We start from the raw sequence: 16747 nt of genomic DNA, 5'->3' as shown, positions 1-16747 counted from the left end.
GGTCCAAAACCGATTTTCTTATATGATCAGCAATTATTTTTTTTAATACGTAAATTATATTTTTTTTTAAAACGGGGGGGGGGGGGGGGCTCTATGATAAGTCAATTTTTTATATGTAAGTTTAAGAAAAATGTCTGCTGCAAGAAAAGAGGAAATAAACTGCAATAAACATTATGTTAAAATCGTTATTATTCAACAACATTGTAAAAACTGAGATAAATTCTATTTAAATAAATAAACAATCTTATAAATTATGAATTATGAAAATTTACAAGAAAAAATAGGCATGTTTATATTTTATTTTGCATTCAAATTCATTTACGTTACGTTGATACTTTTATTTTTATTGATTTAACATAATTCATTATTTGATCAAATGCTGCGCTCGCCCCAACGGTCGCACCGTAAAACATATTAGTATTTAAGAAGGTTGATATAAGGCCTCATAGGCAATATTTTTTTTAAATGTGAGCATAGAAATGAAAGATTAGACATGATTTTCCATACTAATTTCACTAATTCTGAATAAAAAACAACAACCTGAAAATGAGTTTCCAAAGAACAATTCAAAATAGTATATATTTTCAATACGCTTTGTATACACTAAACTAATAGTCGCCCACAATGCCTTGCAACTTATGCACCTTATTGGTTTGTTAATAAAAGTAAACATAGGGCTAATTTTGTATGCTAATTTATGCCAACGTCACACAATATAGTGGTCTCGACAAGCGAAATGATAGTAAAACTAAGAAATGTAAAGTTGGTACTCGTTTTTCGCATGCATGCACGCACGCACGAATACACATTACACGTTTTAAAAATGTTTACGTAGCAAATATCATAACGATGTCTTATGATGCGTATATTTATTATTGCAAAAAAGCAAGCCGAAATCAGCCAACTTTAGACAATTTTCATTCTTTTTTAGTGAATACTGAATAGAATAATGGTGAGGTTATAAAAGACCACGAAGCACTGGAAAACAACAAATCCATAATCAGTTATATTGCAGGTCGAAAAATTGGTATAGACATTGTCAAGGTGTTCCTTAAATACTATGACCCAAACGCAATTGGTGTATTCAAAGAAAAAGCAAACATTGAGATTGTAACCATTGCCGAACGAATTGAACAATTATCATAATAAATGAAGACCATTTCAAATTTTGAAAAGATTAAACCAGCAGTTGAAATAGCAGAAATACCAACCATGTATCGTTATTTATTGTTTAGACAAATCAATTATTCCGTATGGCGAAAACAAATGTTGTTATTCAAGAATTACATAAACTCTATCAAGCCGAATCACTTCTTTCGGATAGTTCAGCTGGGAAAAAAAACCATATCATTGTCCATCCATCATGGGGCCATAGCGCCAATAGCCAATCCATCGGAGAAGTCGTAGAGTCGTACTGTGGAAACTATCAAGCAGTTGGAATGGATGCTGCCTTTGTTAGGAACTACAAACCTGCACCAGTAGGTGCATCTTTACTATAATTACAAATTATTAAAAATAGGTCACCATATCAACGTAGAATATCTATTGCTATCCTTAATTGACCGTCGATTGATTTTTATATTGTAGCAAACTCTATAATCAATAAGCCTACGTTTACTCCATCTGATCCGTAACATTATTAACAAATAACCAATGTAAATATATATTATTCCAACCACCTAAAATCCCAAGGATTCTTAGAGACAATTAAAAACTTCATGATGTAAAATGTTAGACTGATCTACTTCGTTATAAAGATGTATATTGTTCCTGATTGATAACATTATGTCGTGGTACGAAAAAGCTCTACATCGCTTCATTAAACTCTTCTAACGAGGGAGATGAGAGAAGAATGAATTCAACGAAAAGCTTAGAAAATATGTCATTTTTTGGTGGTTAAAGCTTTCAACTAATATTGTTTATCAGTTGTTTTGAACGGAAAACGTGAAATCGACATAATATACTGTTTCCCTGTTATTTACAATATACCTTTGTCATGTCAACAAACGATCATGCATATATGACGGATAATAAATAAAGGTAAGCAGATATAATATTTTCACTTAAACTATATCAGCATATATATATATATATATATATATATATATATATATATATATATATATATATATATATATATATATATATATATATGGTGAATATGAAACTAAAGTACCGTAGTTCGATCTCTTGAATTGATCCTAACTTCCAAAAAGTAAACAATTGCAGTTAGTTAAAAACTTGCTTTGAAAGTTTGACATTAAACTAATGTATGTTGCTGAGCGGTAAAAAAGTAACGAAGTTTTTGTGCTTTTCAAGAAATTAGTCACGATTGACCTTACCGGGAAAACGCGAGTTGATTAGCTGACGAAATCTCATTGAATTTTTTCTTGTACATTCTTTAAAAAAATAATAAACCCGTTGTACATTACGTGAAAATAGATGGGTATTGAATTTTGAGTGTTGAAAACAAAGTGACAAGAGGTATAATAATTAAAATTGTTTTCCCTTGATCTGAAATGTCACTCTTTCATTTGTTTAAAAATAGCACGTGATTGCCTCATATATCTCTATGTTAGTTCGCTGAAAATTAATATTAGGCTATATGGTCTTCATTGGTCGACGCTTCGCCTACTCATTTTGACATGTTATACTATTTAATACACAAACTGCATGCCGTATGTTTTTAAAATACTTATAGTAGTTGTCCTTTGAAATGCATTAAAGTAGTCGCCCTTTGATTATTGAAGTCATATTGTCGTATCTGGAGCAGAACAAAATGGCACTTTCGACATTTGCTCAAATGTCTGCAGAGGAAAAGGAAAACATATTTTAACTGAATAGCAACAAAACATTGTACGTAAACATGGATGAAGCGAGTATTTTTAAAGATTATAAGAAATTTGAAATAGAAAATTTTTAAGAGTTTAAATGAGTTTTAAAATTGAACGAGGTGTTAGGCAACTTGTACATGGGTGTGCGTAGATCATCGCAATTTGTGAATTAATGTGTCACTTGATAGTCCTCGTAAAAACAAAACACTTACTAGGTTTGTTACTGACTTACTATAGAAATATATTTGGTTGATTAATCACATAGACATATTGATCAACCAAATATATTTTTCCAGTCTGTCAGCAACAAACCTAATAAGTCATAATATGCATTTAGTAAATCATGAGTTGTAAAAAAAATATAATAGTCCTTAATGTCATTTGCAGGGGTTTTCCTACTGTTTTTAAATTTGTAAAATAAAATAAAAATAATAAAAAATATTCAAATGAGTAGAGTGTATTTAAAAAAAAAGTTTTTGTTTTGTAATAAATACACTTATTATTTGAATATTTAATATAAAAAAAATATATGTCTTTAATTTTATTACAGTAAGAGATGTTTGCTTAACACGAGGTTATAAACAAATCTCCATTTGAAGATGCTATGGTGTTTTGTGCAGATACAGCAGATCTCAGTGTAAAACTGTTATGTAAATAAGATAGTGCACTACCATGGCAGATGTTATAAACATGGTTTAGTCTAAGCTGTCAAACCCTGTCTTCAACATTCAATATATCTAGTGAACCAAGAATTCGTTAACAGTATTGAATAGATAGTATATATAGATGCGAATGGAAAATACAAAAAAGAAAAAAAATGCAATTTAAAAAAATGATAAATAAAACCAAACAAACATATTTACTTAAAGATTAAAAGGAAGTGAAAAGTTTGTTTTAGAATAACAGACTGGTATGAAATAAGTTACCACTAAGTCTTAAAGGCAAGACAAAAAACACCCAAATTAATAGAAATGTATAATATAGCTTTCTTTTCCATTTTAGTTCATAACGGTACATCTTTATAATTGTTTTTCTATATATGATATATTCTAGGTAGGTCAAATTCTTCTGAGGATTGCAAATGGAAGCGACTTCATGGATGTAAAAAGCACAACTGTTCGAAAAAAAAGGTAGAGCGAGTGGTGAAACAGAAGGTATTTTAGTAAGTGGCATGTCAACAGTGTTTGTTAATGATTTCAAATCCCCCTTTAAATATCAGTTTGATTATTGTTATGAGATAAAAAGCAAGAATGCAAATGAAAAATTCTTTGAACCAGGAGATTCTGGTTCTGGTGTTTATCTCATAGACAGAAAAGGAAAAAAGACACCAATTGGAATTGCATTTGCTCATCGTCTGGATGGAACCGCGTATGCATGCAGAATTGAGCAGATCACAAGGGCATTTCACGTGTCCTTATATGATGTAGAAGAAACACCAATGGATACATGTACATCATAAGTAGAACTATTCTTTTAGTGACTTTTTGTATTGGTAGAAAACCTCAATACTTTTGGAATATTTTTGTATATCTACTATATTGAACGATTTCAAATCATTTTTATTTGTAATGACTATAGCATTTTTTTAAGATTGCACATATAATAGACCAATGTAAGCTTTCAATATATTTAATATTATTTGGGTTTTTTTTCGTCAGAAAAACTGGAAAAGCTGTAATTAATATATATGATATCAGTATTAAAGTTAAAGCGTATGTGTGGTACACAATTTCATTGATCCTTTTTGGCATTTTTCTTCTCATGCACATGCTAATCGTTTTGTTATTTGTAAAAGTAAATTTATTCCTGAAAAAAAACCCTGCTTAAAACAAACATTTCATTTACTAAAGGCAACATGAATAAAAGTACTGCCTATATTAATCATTTTATAGTGTATAATTTGATGGCGTTTCTTCTATTTTTCTTTCCTTTTTAGTCATATACCAACAAAAGTGTACAATTGTTGTTTTTTTAAGTTTAGGGTAAAAATGCAAAGGTTCGACAAAATCAATTTGTATTTTTAGGTCACCTGAGTTACTCGTGTGATCTATTGCAATTGGTCTTCGTCCGTCATCGTTTAATACATGTACATAAGTGTCACTTTGGAAATAATCAGGATAATACAGGCATGGCTTATTTGTTTTATCAGCAAGTGTTATAAGGTAAGCAGATAGACATTTAAGTATGGCTTTACCGGGCTCTCCTTTGTCAGTGTGTACAAAAAGGCAAAACTGCAACACTACTGCCGAATACCGGTATTATGAGAAATATCTTTGACAATATCAAAAGGATATGATCTAAAATACTTGAAGAAGTTGAGAGGGTTTTGGATAAATAATGACAATTTTTACTTTATGCGATTAACAATAGGATTCTAGCAGTAATAATTGAAAACATGAACTAATTGTGGATAGAATTATTATATTGTGCATATAAATAATCTTCATCAGGGTAGTGTTACACCTTTCAATTCTTGTCTAAGGTCAAATAATAATAATTTCCAACTGTCACGTGATACCATGGCACGGCAGCTTCAAAAGGCGACTCGATTCCGAAGTTGAAATATAATTCCTTAATGAAGATATTACCTTTCTATTAATATTAGGCGTTGTTTTTATTAGAGAAAAACATTTCAAAAATGAACATTTAAAAGACGATCATCAAACTCTGACTTGCCTCAACCTACATTCGTGCTGACAAGTTCGTTGTATCGACCATAGAACCTACGAGATGATGACTTCAATCGAGATTGTTCATACTCTTGTTTTATATTTTTGTTTGTTAATAGCTTGCTTCGTTTTAGAATTTTTACATACATAGATTATGTCCTTTGCATATAGAATCAACTAAGAGACAAAAACTCCATATGCAGGTGATGAAGGCATATTGCTACATTAAGAAAAAATGACGATAGGAAAATTGAATTTATCGCGTTTATTGTAAATATTTGTTGTTCGTTACTTGTAACCATAAGTGTCATTTTCTAGTAAAGTATCTAAATATGAAACGGATGATTTAGACTCTATGGTGGCTTTTATTACAAATTCACTGTGATATAACAAGTTGACGTAGGAATGACAGTAACCATTGTTAATACGTTTACGGCGTAACTATACTTTAATGTCGGTTGAAGGCCACGGCGAATGAATTTTTTTTTCATGTACAAGTCTTTGGATAAATTCTGCTTCAATGGAATATAGAAATAAGTCTGCTAAAAATGTCCAAAAAAGCCCTAACCTACGATGACTATTTAAAAGCGTTGATCAATTCAAAATCAAAATCAATGACAATTTGTGTTCAACGAATATTGATGAAAACAGTAGATATACACCTGTACACATGAACCATCGTAGTTGTATTATATTAAACGTTACATATTAGATTTAAATATTTGATGAAATAACAAAGAATAATATGATCAATCAATTTTAAGCTGTCTTATAAAAAAAGTCATTTGATATTATTCCCAGTACATATTAATGTACTTTTTAATTGTTTATACATTTATGCTGATGTTACCATTGTTTCTTAATCGTGACAAGCATTTCAAACAGGGGAAAAAACATGAAATATATCAACGGATCCAAGCAAGTATTTGCAAGCAATGAGAAGAAAAATATATCACGAGTTAAGTCATTGCTCAAGTTTCGAAATGACCATTTATGAACACCGTGAAGTCATTTGAGCTAAATAAAGGATACATTGTGCTAAAGAAATAAATCAATATAATAAAGCAAAATATCAACGACTCGCATAATTTAGGTAAATTACTTCATGTATAGCCACTTGGATTAATTCAATTTAATTGATTGGTTGTTTGGTATAAATATTCAATGAGATAATGTCATGCAGAAACATTTTCGTAAAAAAAAAATCTATTATAAAATTATAAACTCTAAGGCGAATATATTTAATTGGTTTTCAAATTTGTTTTATCTGGTAATACCTTTTTTTATTCAATTTTAAAAAAAAATTATTGTTAGAATCTATTAATTATTGATAAACTCCAAACGACATGTAATAGTAAAAATCATTTCTCTCTGGTATAAATCATTTTCTCCAACATTTTCAAAACATGGAATATCATTACTAGCAATAAGAGTGTCACAAATCAGTATCTATTTTTTTTACGTATTAGTATCCTGTACGGACCATCTTAAACGTTCATGTGTAAATAGTTTTTATACTCGTAGTGTACCTCTCTGGAAACGGTGTCAGCTACAACACGTATTGGTCAGTTCTTTTCTATTGTTTGATTACCTTATTTAAACTGCCGCATTGCAGATCTGGCAGACAGTGGCCACGATTTCTTTTTGAAAGGTATGAACAGCTAAGGTTTTGAGTAGCCCTTTCTTCTACTAGGGGTAAGTTAAACTATTTTATACTTTTGTAATTTAACTACAGGCAGCTGAGTCTTTTTACATTACTGCGGAGGTTATATTAAGTCCATTTTGTTTCTTTTTGATATATGGTTTTACGAGGTAGAACTGTTAAACATAGGTGCTTGCTCGCGCGTGTCCTGTGTGGTCACGTGTCGAGTGTGTGGTTTATATTAGTATATAAATGCATGATACATATATACTTGTATTTTTGCCATGTAGTACGGTGTACTTTTATATTTTCCGTGTAGTACGGAGTATTTTGTCTATCGTTTTGACGTGGTTTTTCATTGTGAAGTAGTGTGCTACTCTTAAGGTTTTGCAGTATTCGTATTCGCTGTGGTGTCGTGCTGTTGTTGCCATAATGTTATATTTAAGTCCGTGTGACATAGTCTAGGTTTATATAAAGTATATTAATCATGTAACTCAAAGTATGTTCATTGTTTAAATAAATAAGGTCCTTATCCAGTTTTTGGCAGTCCATCGCCATGGCAACACATGTCCACCACTTCCTCACGCCATGCCAGTCCTACTCATTTCGTCTATTTCCTCACAGGATTGCTTCTTCTACTGTTCTACTTGTCCGTGATGGAGACGCGGGACAACAGAGAACTTACAAATTTTACTGTTCATGATGTGTTTAAATTATGTATATTTGTTGGGTTTTTATTGTATATAAAAGTTGTAAATAGAAATCGAATCTTGCTGTGTTGTGTTTGACTGAACAGTTACGACGGCTGAGGTGACAAAGAGTTTTGAAAATATACGACACGCATGCAACTTCGACCAACTTTTTGAGGATGAAAGCAATATTATAAACTAGTCTGTGTTCATTATTTATCAGCTATATTCTCATCATACCATGCTGATCATGAAGTAGATTTAAAGTTTTTTTTTAAATCGTTTTGCCAGCATTACCTTTTTCAGTTTGATATAATGGTCAATAAATAAAAAAAGAATATTTTGTAAGACATTGTCTGTCCCAAGAAACGATCGATAACTCTCAGAGTCAAATATTTTGTTTTTTAATAAGATAGATATGAGTATTGATAACCAATAGCAGTTTGGATAACAAGGTATTTCTCAATACCCCAAATCTAACTTGTCTAAAATCGTTAGCGTTTTTAATCCCTTTTGATGTTTTGCATTTTCAAACATACACAAAAGTACCAAAATCAATATAGCTAGTGATTTAAAGCCAGAACAAAATATTATATATAATTTTATATGCATATAACATTGAAAAAATCTGACACCATATATCTAAAGCATTAAACATTCTTTTTGTTTGTTTGTTTGATGGTTATTTAGGTTCCATTGTTAAACATTGCTCCTTGAAGTGTGGCACAAAAAGGACTGAATTGAGAAACAATACACTTACAATTTTGTAAATTTATCTTGGATGCCTAAAATTGAGCATGTACTACAACAGCTATTGTTTTACCAAAAAGAAAAGTTGAGGAGTCTGAGTACAGTTCGATTGCGTGCATGACTCTGTCCAACTTTTTAAACATTTTCAAGCAAGATGTAAGTGCAAAGTTATGATTTTTTTTTATACTGTGTTCTTATGAAACATCAATATTTTATGCAACGTTTATAAGTTGAGAAAGATTGAATTTATAACGGATCCAAAATCCACGACAATTAACCCCCGCGAAGTTTCATGATAATGAAGTGTATTAATCTATTATTTCTGGCATTCTGAAACACCACAACCAGTAGTATTTCATGCATCGAAAATTTAGACTTAATATATATAATACAAATATTGAATGAAGTTAAGGGCAACATTGATTATTTTAGCCCCCGAGGGACGAAATATTGCCCGACGCGAAGGGGAGGGCAATGTATTCGTCCCAAGGTGGCTAATAAAATCAATGTTGCTCGAAAAAATTAGTCAACATTTGTTTTGTTATATGAAGGAACAAACAAAAAAAACAAGAAAGGATTTGAAAACAGATCGCCATAATTTCCTTGGCTCAACATGGAATTCACAAATTTAATTTTTGCAAAGTTCATTTCCAAAATATCGCCGGCATCAAAATGTCACTTGTGATATTCCACCGTCCGTCGGAAGTAAGCTAAAGATGTGTTACCTGATTTTACTTCGCAATAATTCGCAATTCCATATCCCCGTTATGATAGCGAACCGTCGAATTGCGCGTCCGTTGTTTGTTTTCCTTGACTGATTGCTTATTATGACGTCACCTTGTTTTGGAGTCGCAAAGATTTATTTACGTCACCGTTTACAAATCAACAAACCAGAGGCGATTATTTTGAAATTGAGGGAATGTTCTCTAGATATTATTCCCAGCCGGTCAATATCAAAAAAAATATTGACCGGTCAATATTTTTCGGACGAGCTAATATTACAATTATTCAGTATTAGTCTATATAGAGTTATACAAAGGTTGATCCAAAAGTAACGTCACACTATGCACCGCGCTTCTCAGTGACACACTATTGTATAAAATGATACATCAAAATTTTCCTTATCAAAAATTCCATTCGAATTAAAATTTGTATTAAATTTTGTTGAATACTTTACAAGATATTGATGTTTATAGCATGATATATACGTGACATTGCCGCGTCATGAATTTACATCTTTTTTAAGGTTTTATATGTATGAATAATTAGATGCTTCAAAATTTGAAAATGCCCAAACAACACAATATCTTAAAACAGATATAATATTAAATTTTTCTAACTGTCTAGAAAAATTAGGGACCGTTACTGTCCATTTCGGATATCTACCCAATGCCTTTCGTCTCTAGATAAAAGGGATAAAAAGGCTAGACATGCAAATAGTAATACTATGCATATTTTGCTTTGATGGACAGAAATCACTAGAAAATGTACTGAAATTGATATATCAACCTAAAATTGAGAGTGAGTGAACTGGGTACCTTAAACGTGGTTCCAATATCTAATAAGGCATATGTCTTGTTGATAATTGAATAAGATAGATAGAAGACATACGCTCTGAAGGAAAATTAAAGCTGGGTTAACGTTCTTACGTCAATTGCTATATCATAAAGCTACGTTTATGACTTCTTGAAGAGACCTCGACAAACTGATCGCACATTAAATAATCCAATATACTACTTCATCAATTACAAAAAGACTAATTACTTACTTTACTTATGTAAAATAGAGCATCGTGGCAAAGAACTCGATCCACAAACCATGAAAAATGGCCTAGTTTCAAATATTGAAAATTTTACCATTATATACTCTCTAGAATATGTGCTTCTTGGAAATGTTTTTCTTTTTTTAATATCTCTCATAGTTTTCTTGTAGAACGTCGTTAAATATGGTGTTATAAATTGTCAAGTCGGCTTATTTGCATGAAAATGATCACGATGAACAGTGCTGTGTTCATGCATATGCATTAATAATTGAAAAATATGTATGCAGGGAAATCAAAATAGATAACTGTGTTAATAATTTTGTTAATTGCAATATGCTGCGGTAAAATTAAAAATAACAATATGGTTACATGTAACATGTTTTATCAAGGGTCTTAATTTACAGGGTACATATAACCATGGCTGATGCACTAAAAAGCATTTATGATCTCAATTATAACAATAAATTTTTTTTTTATTCAGAATGTATGATAAGAAAAGATTAATTGTATAATCAGTTTTTAAACTCAATTAAATTATTCAAACTATCCTTCTGGATGCTCTTTATTGATACACATGGACCATATGTGCACAGCAACGAACTAAATCGACACCGCTTCCTGTAAAAACATTGTCGACTCGAATTTACTCGGGAGTTTTTGACAACAACATTTGCAGCGAACATCAGTATTCTAGCTACTATCCACATGAAAAGTGTAAGTATTTTAACATCAATATTTTCTTAATTTAATTTGTCTATTTTTTATGAAGCTTATAGCTTATAGAAGGTTATTTTTTATTAGCTTAATACATGATCAAGTCAATCGGTGTCGATAAATAAAACAAAACATATGCTGAGTTCATAATCATTATATTATCCATAACCCAGAAATAAAAAAAAACCAATGATGTGTATTAAATTGATATAAATAATATTTGCCAGGAAAGATGAATAAATTAAATGCCAGTAGATCATGGTTGATTAGCTTATGAAAATTAATTACAGGAGTAACAGGATATGTATTAACATGCATTTTTTCTGACATTACAGTTATTACAATTATATATACAAAGTATTTGAGTATTAAAACATTAAATTGCTGCAGAATAATACATTGAATCATTTACATATCAATTGTTTATGCATGATATAAGTGATAACTCTCTCTCTCTCATCAATAAAATACATGTATATGCTCATTCATTCTCTCTCTCTCTCTCAATAAGATAGATGCTTGCTCTCTCTCTCTCTCTCTCTCTCTCTCTCTCTCTCTCTCTCATCCATACAGATTGAGCAATTAAACAAAACATTAGTTAATCAAAGTCAACATACAATGAAAAAACAGAACAGTACAGGTAAATGTACAACTTAAACTGGACATACTTGTCACACATCTACTCCTCTGGTCCACTTTCATCACTTTCACTGGAGCTGTCAGAGTCATCCACCAGTGTGGCATCATCAACAAACTCCCCCCAGTCTCGCACTCCCAGATTCTCATCTCTTTGATGGCGAGCATGTCCCAGATACCAAAGGATGGCAGCAACATGGGAACACATACCCACAACACGAGCATCAGCCCTGCACTTGCAGTACCAAGCCTTGACTTCACCCTCACCATACTGTATCCACAATAGGTAGGATCTCGATGACACGTGACGACTCTGCAGTTTTACACGAAGAAGGCCTGGCTCCTCTCTGTGGACTTGGATGCTGCAGTCTCCCTCTATATGTTCTTGGGCGTAGGATGGTGATAGACGCAGTTGGTATACACCGCATGTGATGGCTCTAAGTTGTTCCTCATCCATGTTTGGAAAGTCCATTAAGTCATCAGCCTCCTTCCAGCATACTGATCGTCTGTCTAGATGGTTTTCTTCTATATGGTGCTGAAGGGTATTCACCTGCTTGGAGAGAAAAACCATTTTTGCACCAAGGGCCTGGTCTTCTTCAGTGTCTCCACTAGCAAGGGGTTTTAGGTATCTGAATTAAAGTAAAATTGAAGTGAGTAATGAGTTTATCATGTTTGTATTTTTTAACTAAACTGTATTTAAAAAAATACAAGGCTTAAAAGTTATAAGAAGAAAACTCCCACATCTATTTGATATAACTGTATGACATATTCATAGCAAAATAATAGAAATACATGTACAATTGATACTCAATTTTTTAAAATATTTATTAAAAATTTCAAATCTAGCAAGTTTGAGTTTTGATGTCATAAATAAAAGACCCAGTAGATTTTTATATATTCATCTTTATATATTTATAATATTTGGTAATAACTTGCCTATTGCAAATGGCACACACAATCCTGACAAAGTCACCAATGTACGGAATTTGACTGGAAGGTAGGATGTGTCTTAGGTAACGCCATTGCTTGATCCTAGCGTTGGCAGACTCAACAACCCAACGTATCTGTGAAACATAATATGGAACATATAGTCATAATTATTAATAGGTTTTTCTTTCATTTCTCAAACATAAATGGTACTATTTAGGTTAGAAGGTTATTTACAAGCGTTAATTTATTTTACAAATATATCTTATATTGAAAGATATACTGATACTAATTATATTCCATACCTTTGTCACTAATCGACTGGTGTTTGCATTTTCTGTCGACATCTGCTTATCTCCTTTGTTAAGGAATGATGGCATTTTGGCATTAATCCCCATCTGCTCCAGACAATCCAAGGAATCCCTAAATCCACGATCAACCACAAATATGTCCTCCTCCTGTACCCAACTCCGAATGTCCTCAAGGTTGCTGTGCATTATGTGGTTAAGGATTGTAGCATCATTGTTTCTAGCAATATAAGGACCCAGTACTGACACAAAGTAACCTGTTGTGGATACAATAATCATTGGCTTCACCAGTGGCCGTCCTTTGTGAAGACTGAATGACTGTCGTTGAAACTTGAAATTGCCACTTTTGTGTATATATATATAAGTACCATCAAGGACAAGTATTGCTGGCTGGGAAACTGTATCACCAAGAATCATCTGGGCCAAAGGTCTTGTGTGCTCCTGAATTATCTGTTCCCTGGTAACATGTCCAAATCCCAGATTTTCGGCTACAAATCCACCATTCATCAGTACTGTCCGTATTGATTTCACACCTCTATGTACACTGGATTTGGATATGTTGAATAGAGTGGACAGAATTCGATTTGACTCCCCTCCTCTTAATTTCATTAAAAATATGGCCAAGGTTGTCCGCACTGTTCTTACTGGAGTGACCTTCACTTTCCCCTCAACATACTTCAGTAAGTCCTCAAAGGCTGTTTTTGGAATTCCAAGCAGACTTTGGTAATCTGTTGAAGCAAGATTCCCGCCGCTATCAAAGTCTAATCTCGTCCTCTCCTTCTTTAAAACCTCATTCCGCAAAAACTTAACTAGTTCTGTGATTCCTGTCTTATTAAATAAAGTAGAATCAGATAAAGGATTGAGATCGTCTATGTTCTGTTGTAGGTGGTTTGGACAGCAGCGAGCTCCAGCAGGGATGATGACCTCTTTAGTGATGAAGATGTGATGTCTTGCACCTACTGGAACTACAACCAGCTTTGGACCTTGGCGCTTGCACATGCAGCATGAAGCATGTCCTCTAGATGTGCTGGGAAATGGGAGAGGAATGGATGGAGGACTGAATGGAGGAGCTTCAGTGGATTGTGCTGGAACCTGCTGTACCCTGCTGGGCATACTGGTTTTCCTTTTGATGTGATGCTGGCACATACATCTGCATTTATTACAGAGAAAGTCACTGTTTGATGGAGTCCTTCCTGTTAATTTGGCAATAAAAGCTCTATTTCTAGACGATATAATGTGCCTATCCTTCTGTCTTACTCTATTAGGACAGTTGAAACAGCCATAGTGTTTCTGACCAGAACCTGGCATTTCTGAAATATTTATTTTAATAAAATACAATGTTAAGGGAAAATATAAAAACACACAGTTATGTATTATACTCTGTCTAAAGTTTCTGCGTCCACCATTTTTTTTCTTAATATTTTGATTATCAATCAATTGTAATACTTTTTTATCGAATTACCAATCGGTCCATTTACTGAAATGAAAAGGGTCCAGATTTTCTGTTCTTATATGCCCTTCTTCTGTTTAGAGTTTTAATAAACAACCAAAATAAGAAAGTCTACGGGGATTTTGCATAATTGCAAACAAAATGAGTACCCAGATCAGTAAGTTGAAAAAGTGTGCAAGGTGTCCCAAATACTTTGGAATGGAGAAAGATTTAAACATTTTTCATTATTAATTTGTTTTCTTTCATGTTAATTTTTCCAGGTAAAAATTGTGAAGAATCAAATTGTGAATGACAAAATTATAATTTTCCCCTTGTTTCAATTTGTCAGGTATTTGTACCGGTATTATCTTTAAAATTCATAAAAAAATGGCTGGAAACTGTAACATGAGACAGACTATAAAATGTATACAAGAATATGCTGCAAATCATATATAAATTTGCAAATTTTTTGTAGCTTAACAATAACACATAAAAAAATTGGGGGGGGGGTGTTACAATATGCTGATATTTTGATATGCTGTTCATTTTCTTTTTTTAATTGATAAACATTTCCCGTTGTCAAGTTCATTTCCACAATATTGAATAAAGGTAATTGTACAGTGTAGTATAAAGAAATTCATTTTCATTGTTTTTTTTTAATATAGTTAAAATTTTGGATCCGCACCTGTTGGCCAATTCGAGTTATTGCCCTTTATTGAAATAAAAAAATAAATAAACAACAAACGTATATATCACATAGAAAACAAGGTATGATTAAAATTAATAAACAACATTTATCTCTATGTGTTCTTTATCTGAAGTAGTCATACGAAGTTTTTCTCTCGTCCGTTTGTATGAGTTTTATTGTCATTTACAAGAACAAAAAGTGAAAGAAACTTTTTTTCTTTTCATTATGAAAAGTTCATATACATTTTTTTTTTACTTTAAATGGCATTTGTCCATGTTTATAGAATGTTTGACTTATTTAGTAATTTAAACCGACGAATTGAAAATGGATAAGGAAATAAAGAGTATAGGTTATATAGGTAATGCTACTCTGCTACATCAGAGCGTGTGGGTGTATATGTACATGGGTATGAGAGTAGAAGGACGTTATGAACTTGTACGAAGCACAGAAAATAAACTGTCTGTTATATAATTATACATGCCTACTATATACATGTATACACTCTATGACTGATATTAACAACAAAGTAAATAAGCCAAGAAGAAAACCGACATGACTCCCTGAGTGCTCAAAATGTGAACAGGGTGACGTGACTTTTCTCATCTCAAGTTTGTTTAATTATATTTATTAAAGGTTACAGAATATATTAAATAGAATAATGAAAAAAAACCTCACCTTCAACTTTTATGAATCCAGTAAAAATGTATGCTTTCTTTCGTGTATTCGTTACATAACGCTATTCTTTTGATCTTGACAGCTAGCAGCTTCCAGACGACATCTTTGATGTTGCCGCGAATGTTGTATTTATTTTTTCCCGATATGAGCGCATTGTTTACGGCTTAATATTTTGAATGTAATTTATTCAATATATGCTATATCTTTATTTTCTGTAATAAAATTGAGCCGTAATGAATGCGCTCTTGGTGAATTTTACGACTGAATTTAGTAAAACTTCAAGGTTTTCCCGGAAAATGGTGAACCGGGTAGGGTTTGGGCAATTAGTGTTCATTTGCTAACATCCGGTGAAAGGAAACTAGTGCATATTTTGATTTGGACTCTGATATAGATGGAAAATATACCCTTAGAAATGTTCGAAATCTTTGTGTAATTTTTTTAAATTTACTAGGCCAAATGAGGGATGTTGTGGACCGAGTTCTTTATATAGAGTACTAAATTACGAAATTCTACCAGAAAGTGACATTACTTTTGGATCAACCCTCGTGTAGTGAGAATATACTTCTGAATATAACAAATATATATATATATATATATATATATATATATATATATATATATATATATATATATATATATATATATATATATATATATATATATATATAATTTTTATTCTTAATTTATCTTAAATGATCTGCATATGAATGTAAAATTATCCATTATTCATATATGAAGTGAATTGATTACTCGCCCAGAAATTTTCAATAGTTCATTGCCAAAAAAAATGAAAAGGGTAATCCATGCCGCCGAAAAAAAATTGCTTGAAATGACCATGTTGTGATGTGATTGACTAATAGAGTTATCGCACGCTTGCCCTCAGCTTATATCCGCGTTTTTCCTTAGAAGGTGTTACAATGTATGGTACACCTTACACAATCATATAAATCCTTAAAACATTATCAGTTGGACGACATTAGTCAAACATTGGAATCTTGATTTGCTTGAATTTTATGAGATATTA

At 32.0% G+C, this 16747-nt stretch overlaps 1 protein-coding gene and 1 long non-coding RNA gene across 2 annotated transcripts; one reads left to right on the top strand and one right to left on the bottom strand.

The window, feature by feature from the left end:
- Nucleotides 1-10639: 10639 nt before the first annotated feature.
- Nucleotides 10640-14996, top strand: LOC136270049 (uncharacterized). Its single transcript, XR_010707683.1, has 2 exons — nt 10640-11060; nt 13817-14996. It is a non-coding gene; the product is annotated as an uncharacterized lncRNA (long non-coding RNA).
- On the bottom strand, nt 12572-14239 carry LOC136270048 (uncharacterized). The gene is made up of 2 exons (XM_066066295.1): nt 12929-14239; nt 12572-12760 (listed from the first exon to the last, which is right to left on the bottom strand). Exons 1-2 carry the CDS (start codon nt 14237-14239, stop codon nt 12587-12589), a joined length of 1485 nt encoding a protein of 494 aa, XP_065922367.1. The 3' UTR covers nt 12572-12586.
- Nucleotides 14997-16747: the final 1751 nt, after the last annotated feature.

Source organism: Magallana gigas, chromosome 1, assembly GCF_963853765.1.
Source record: "Magallana gigas chromosome 1, xbMagGiga1.1, whole genome shotgun sequence".
In the NCBI taxonomy this organism is placed as follows: domain Eukaryota; kingdom Metazoa; phylum Mollusca; class Bivalvia; order Ostreida; family Ostreidae; genus Magallana; species Magallana gigas.
Note: the sequence above shows the minus strand (reverse complement) of the source record. Positions and strands in the feature narration are given on the sequence as shown.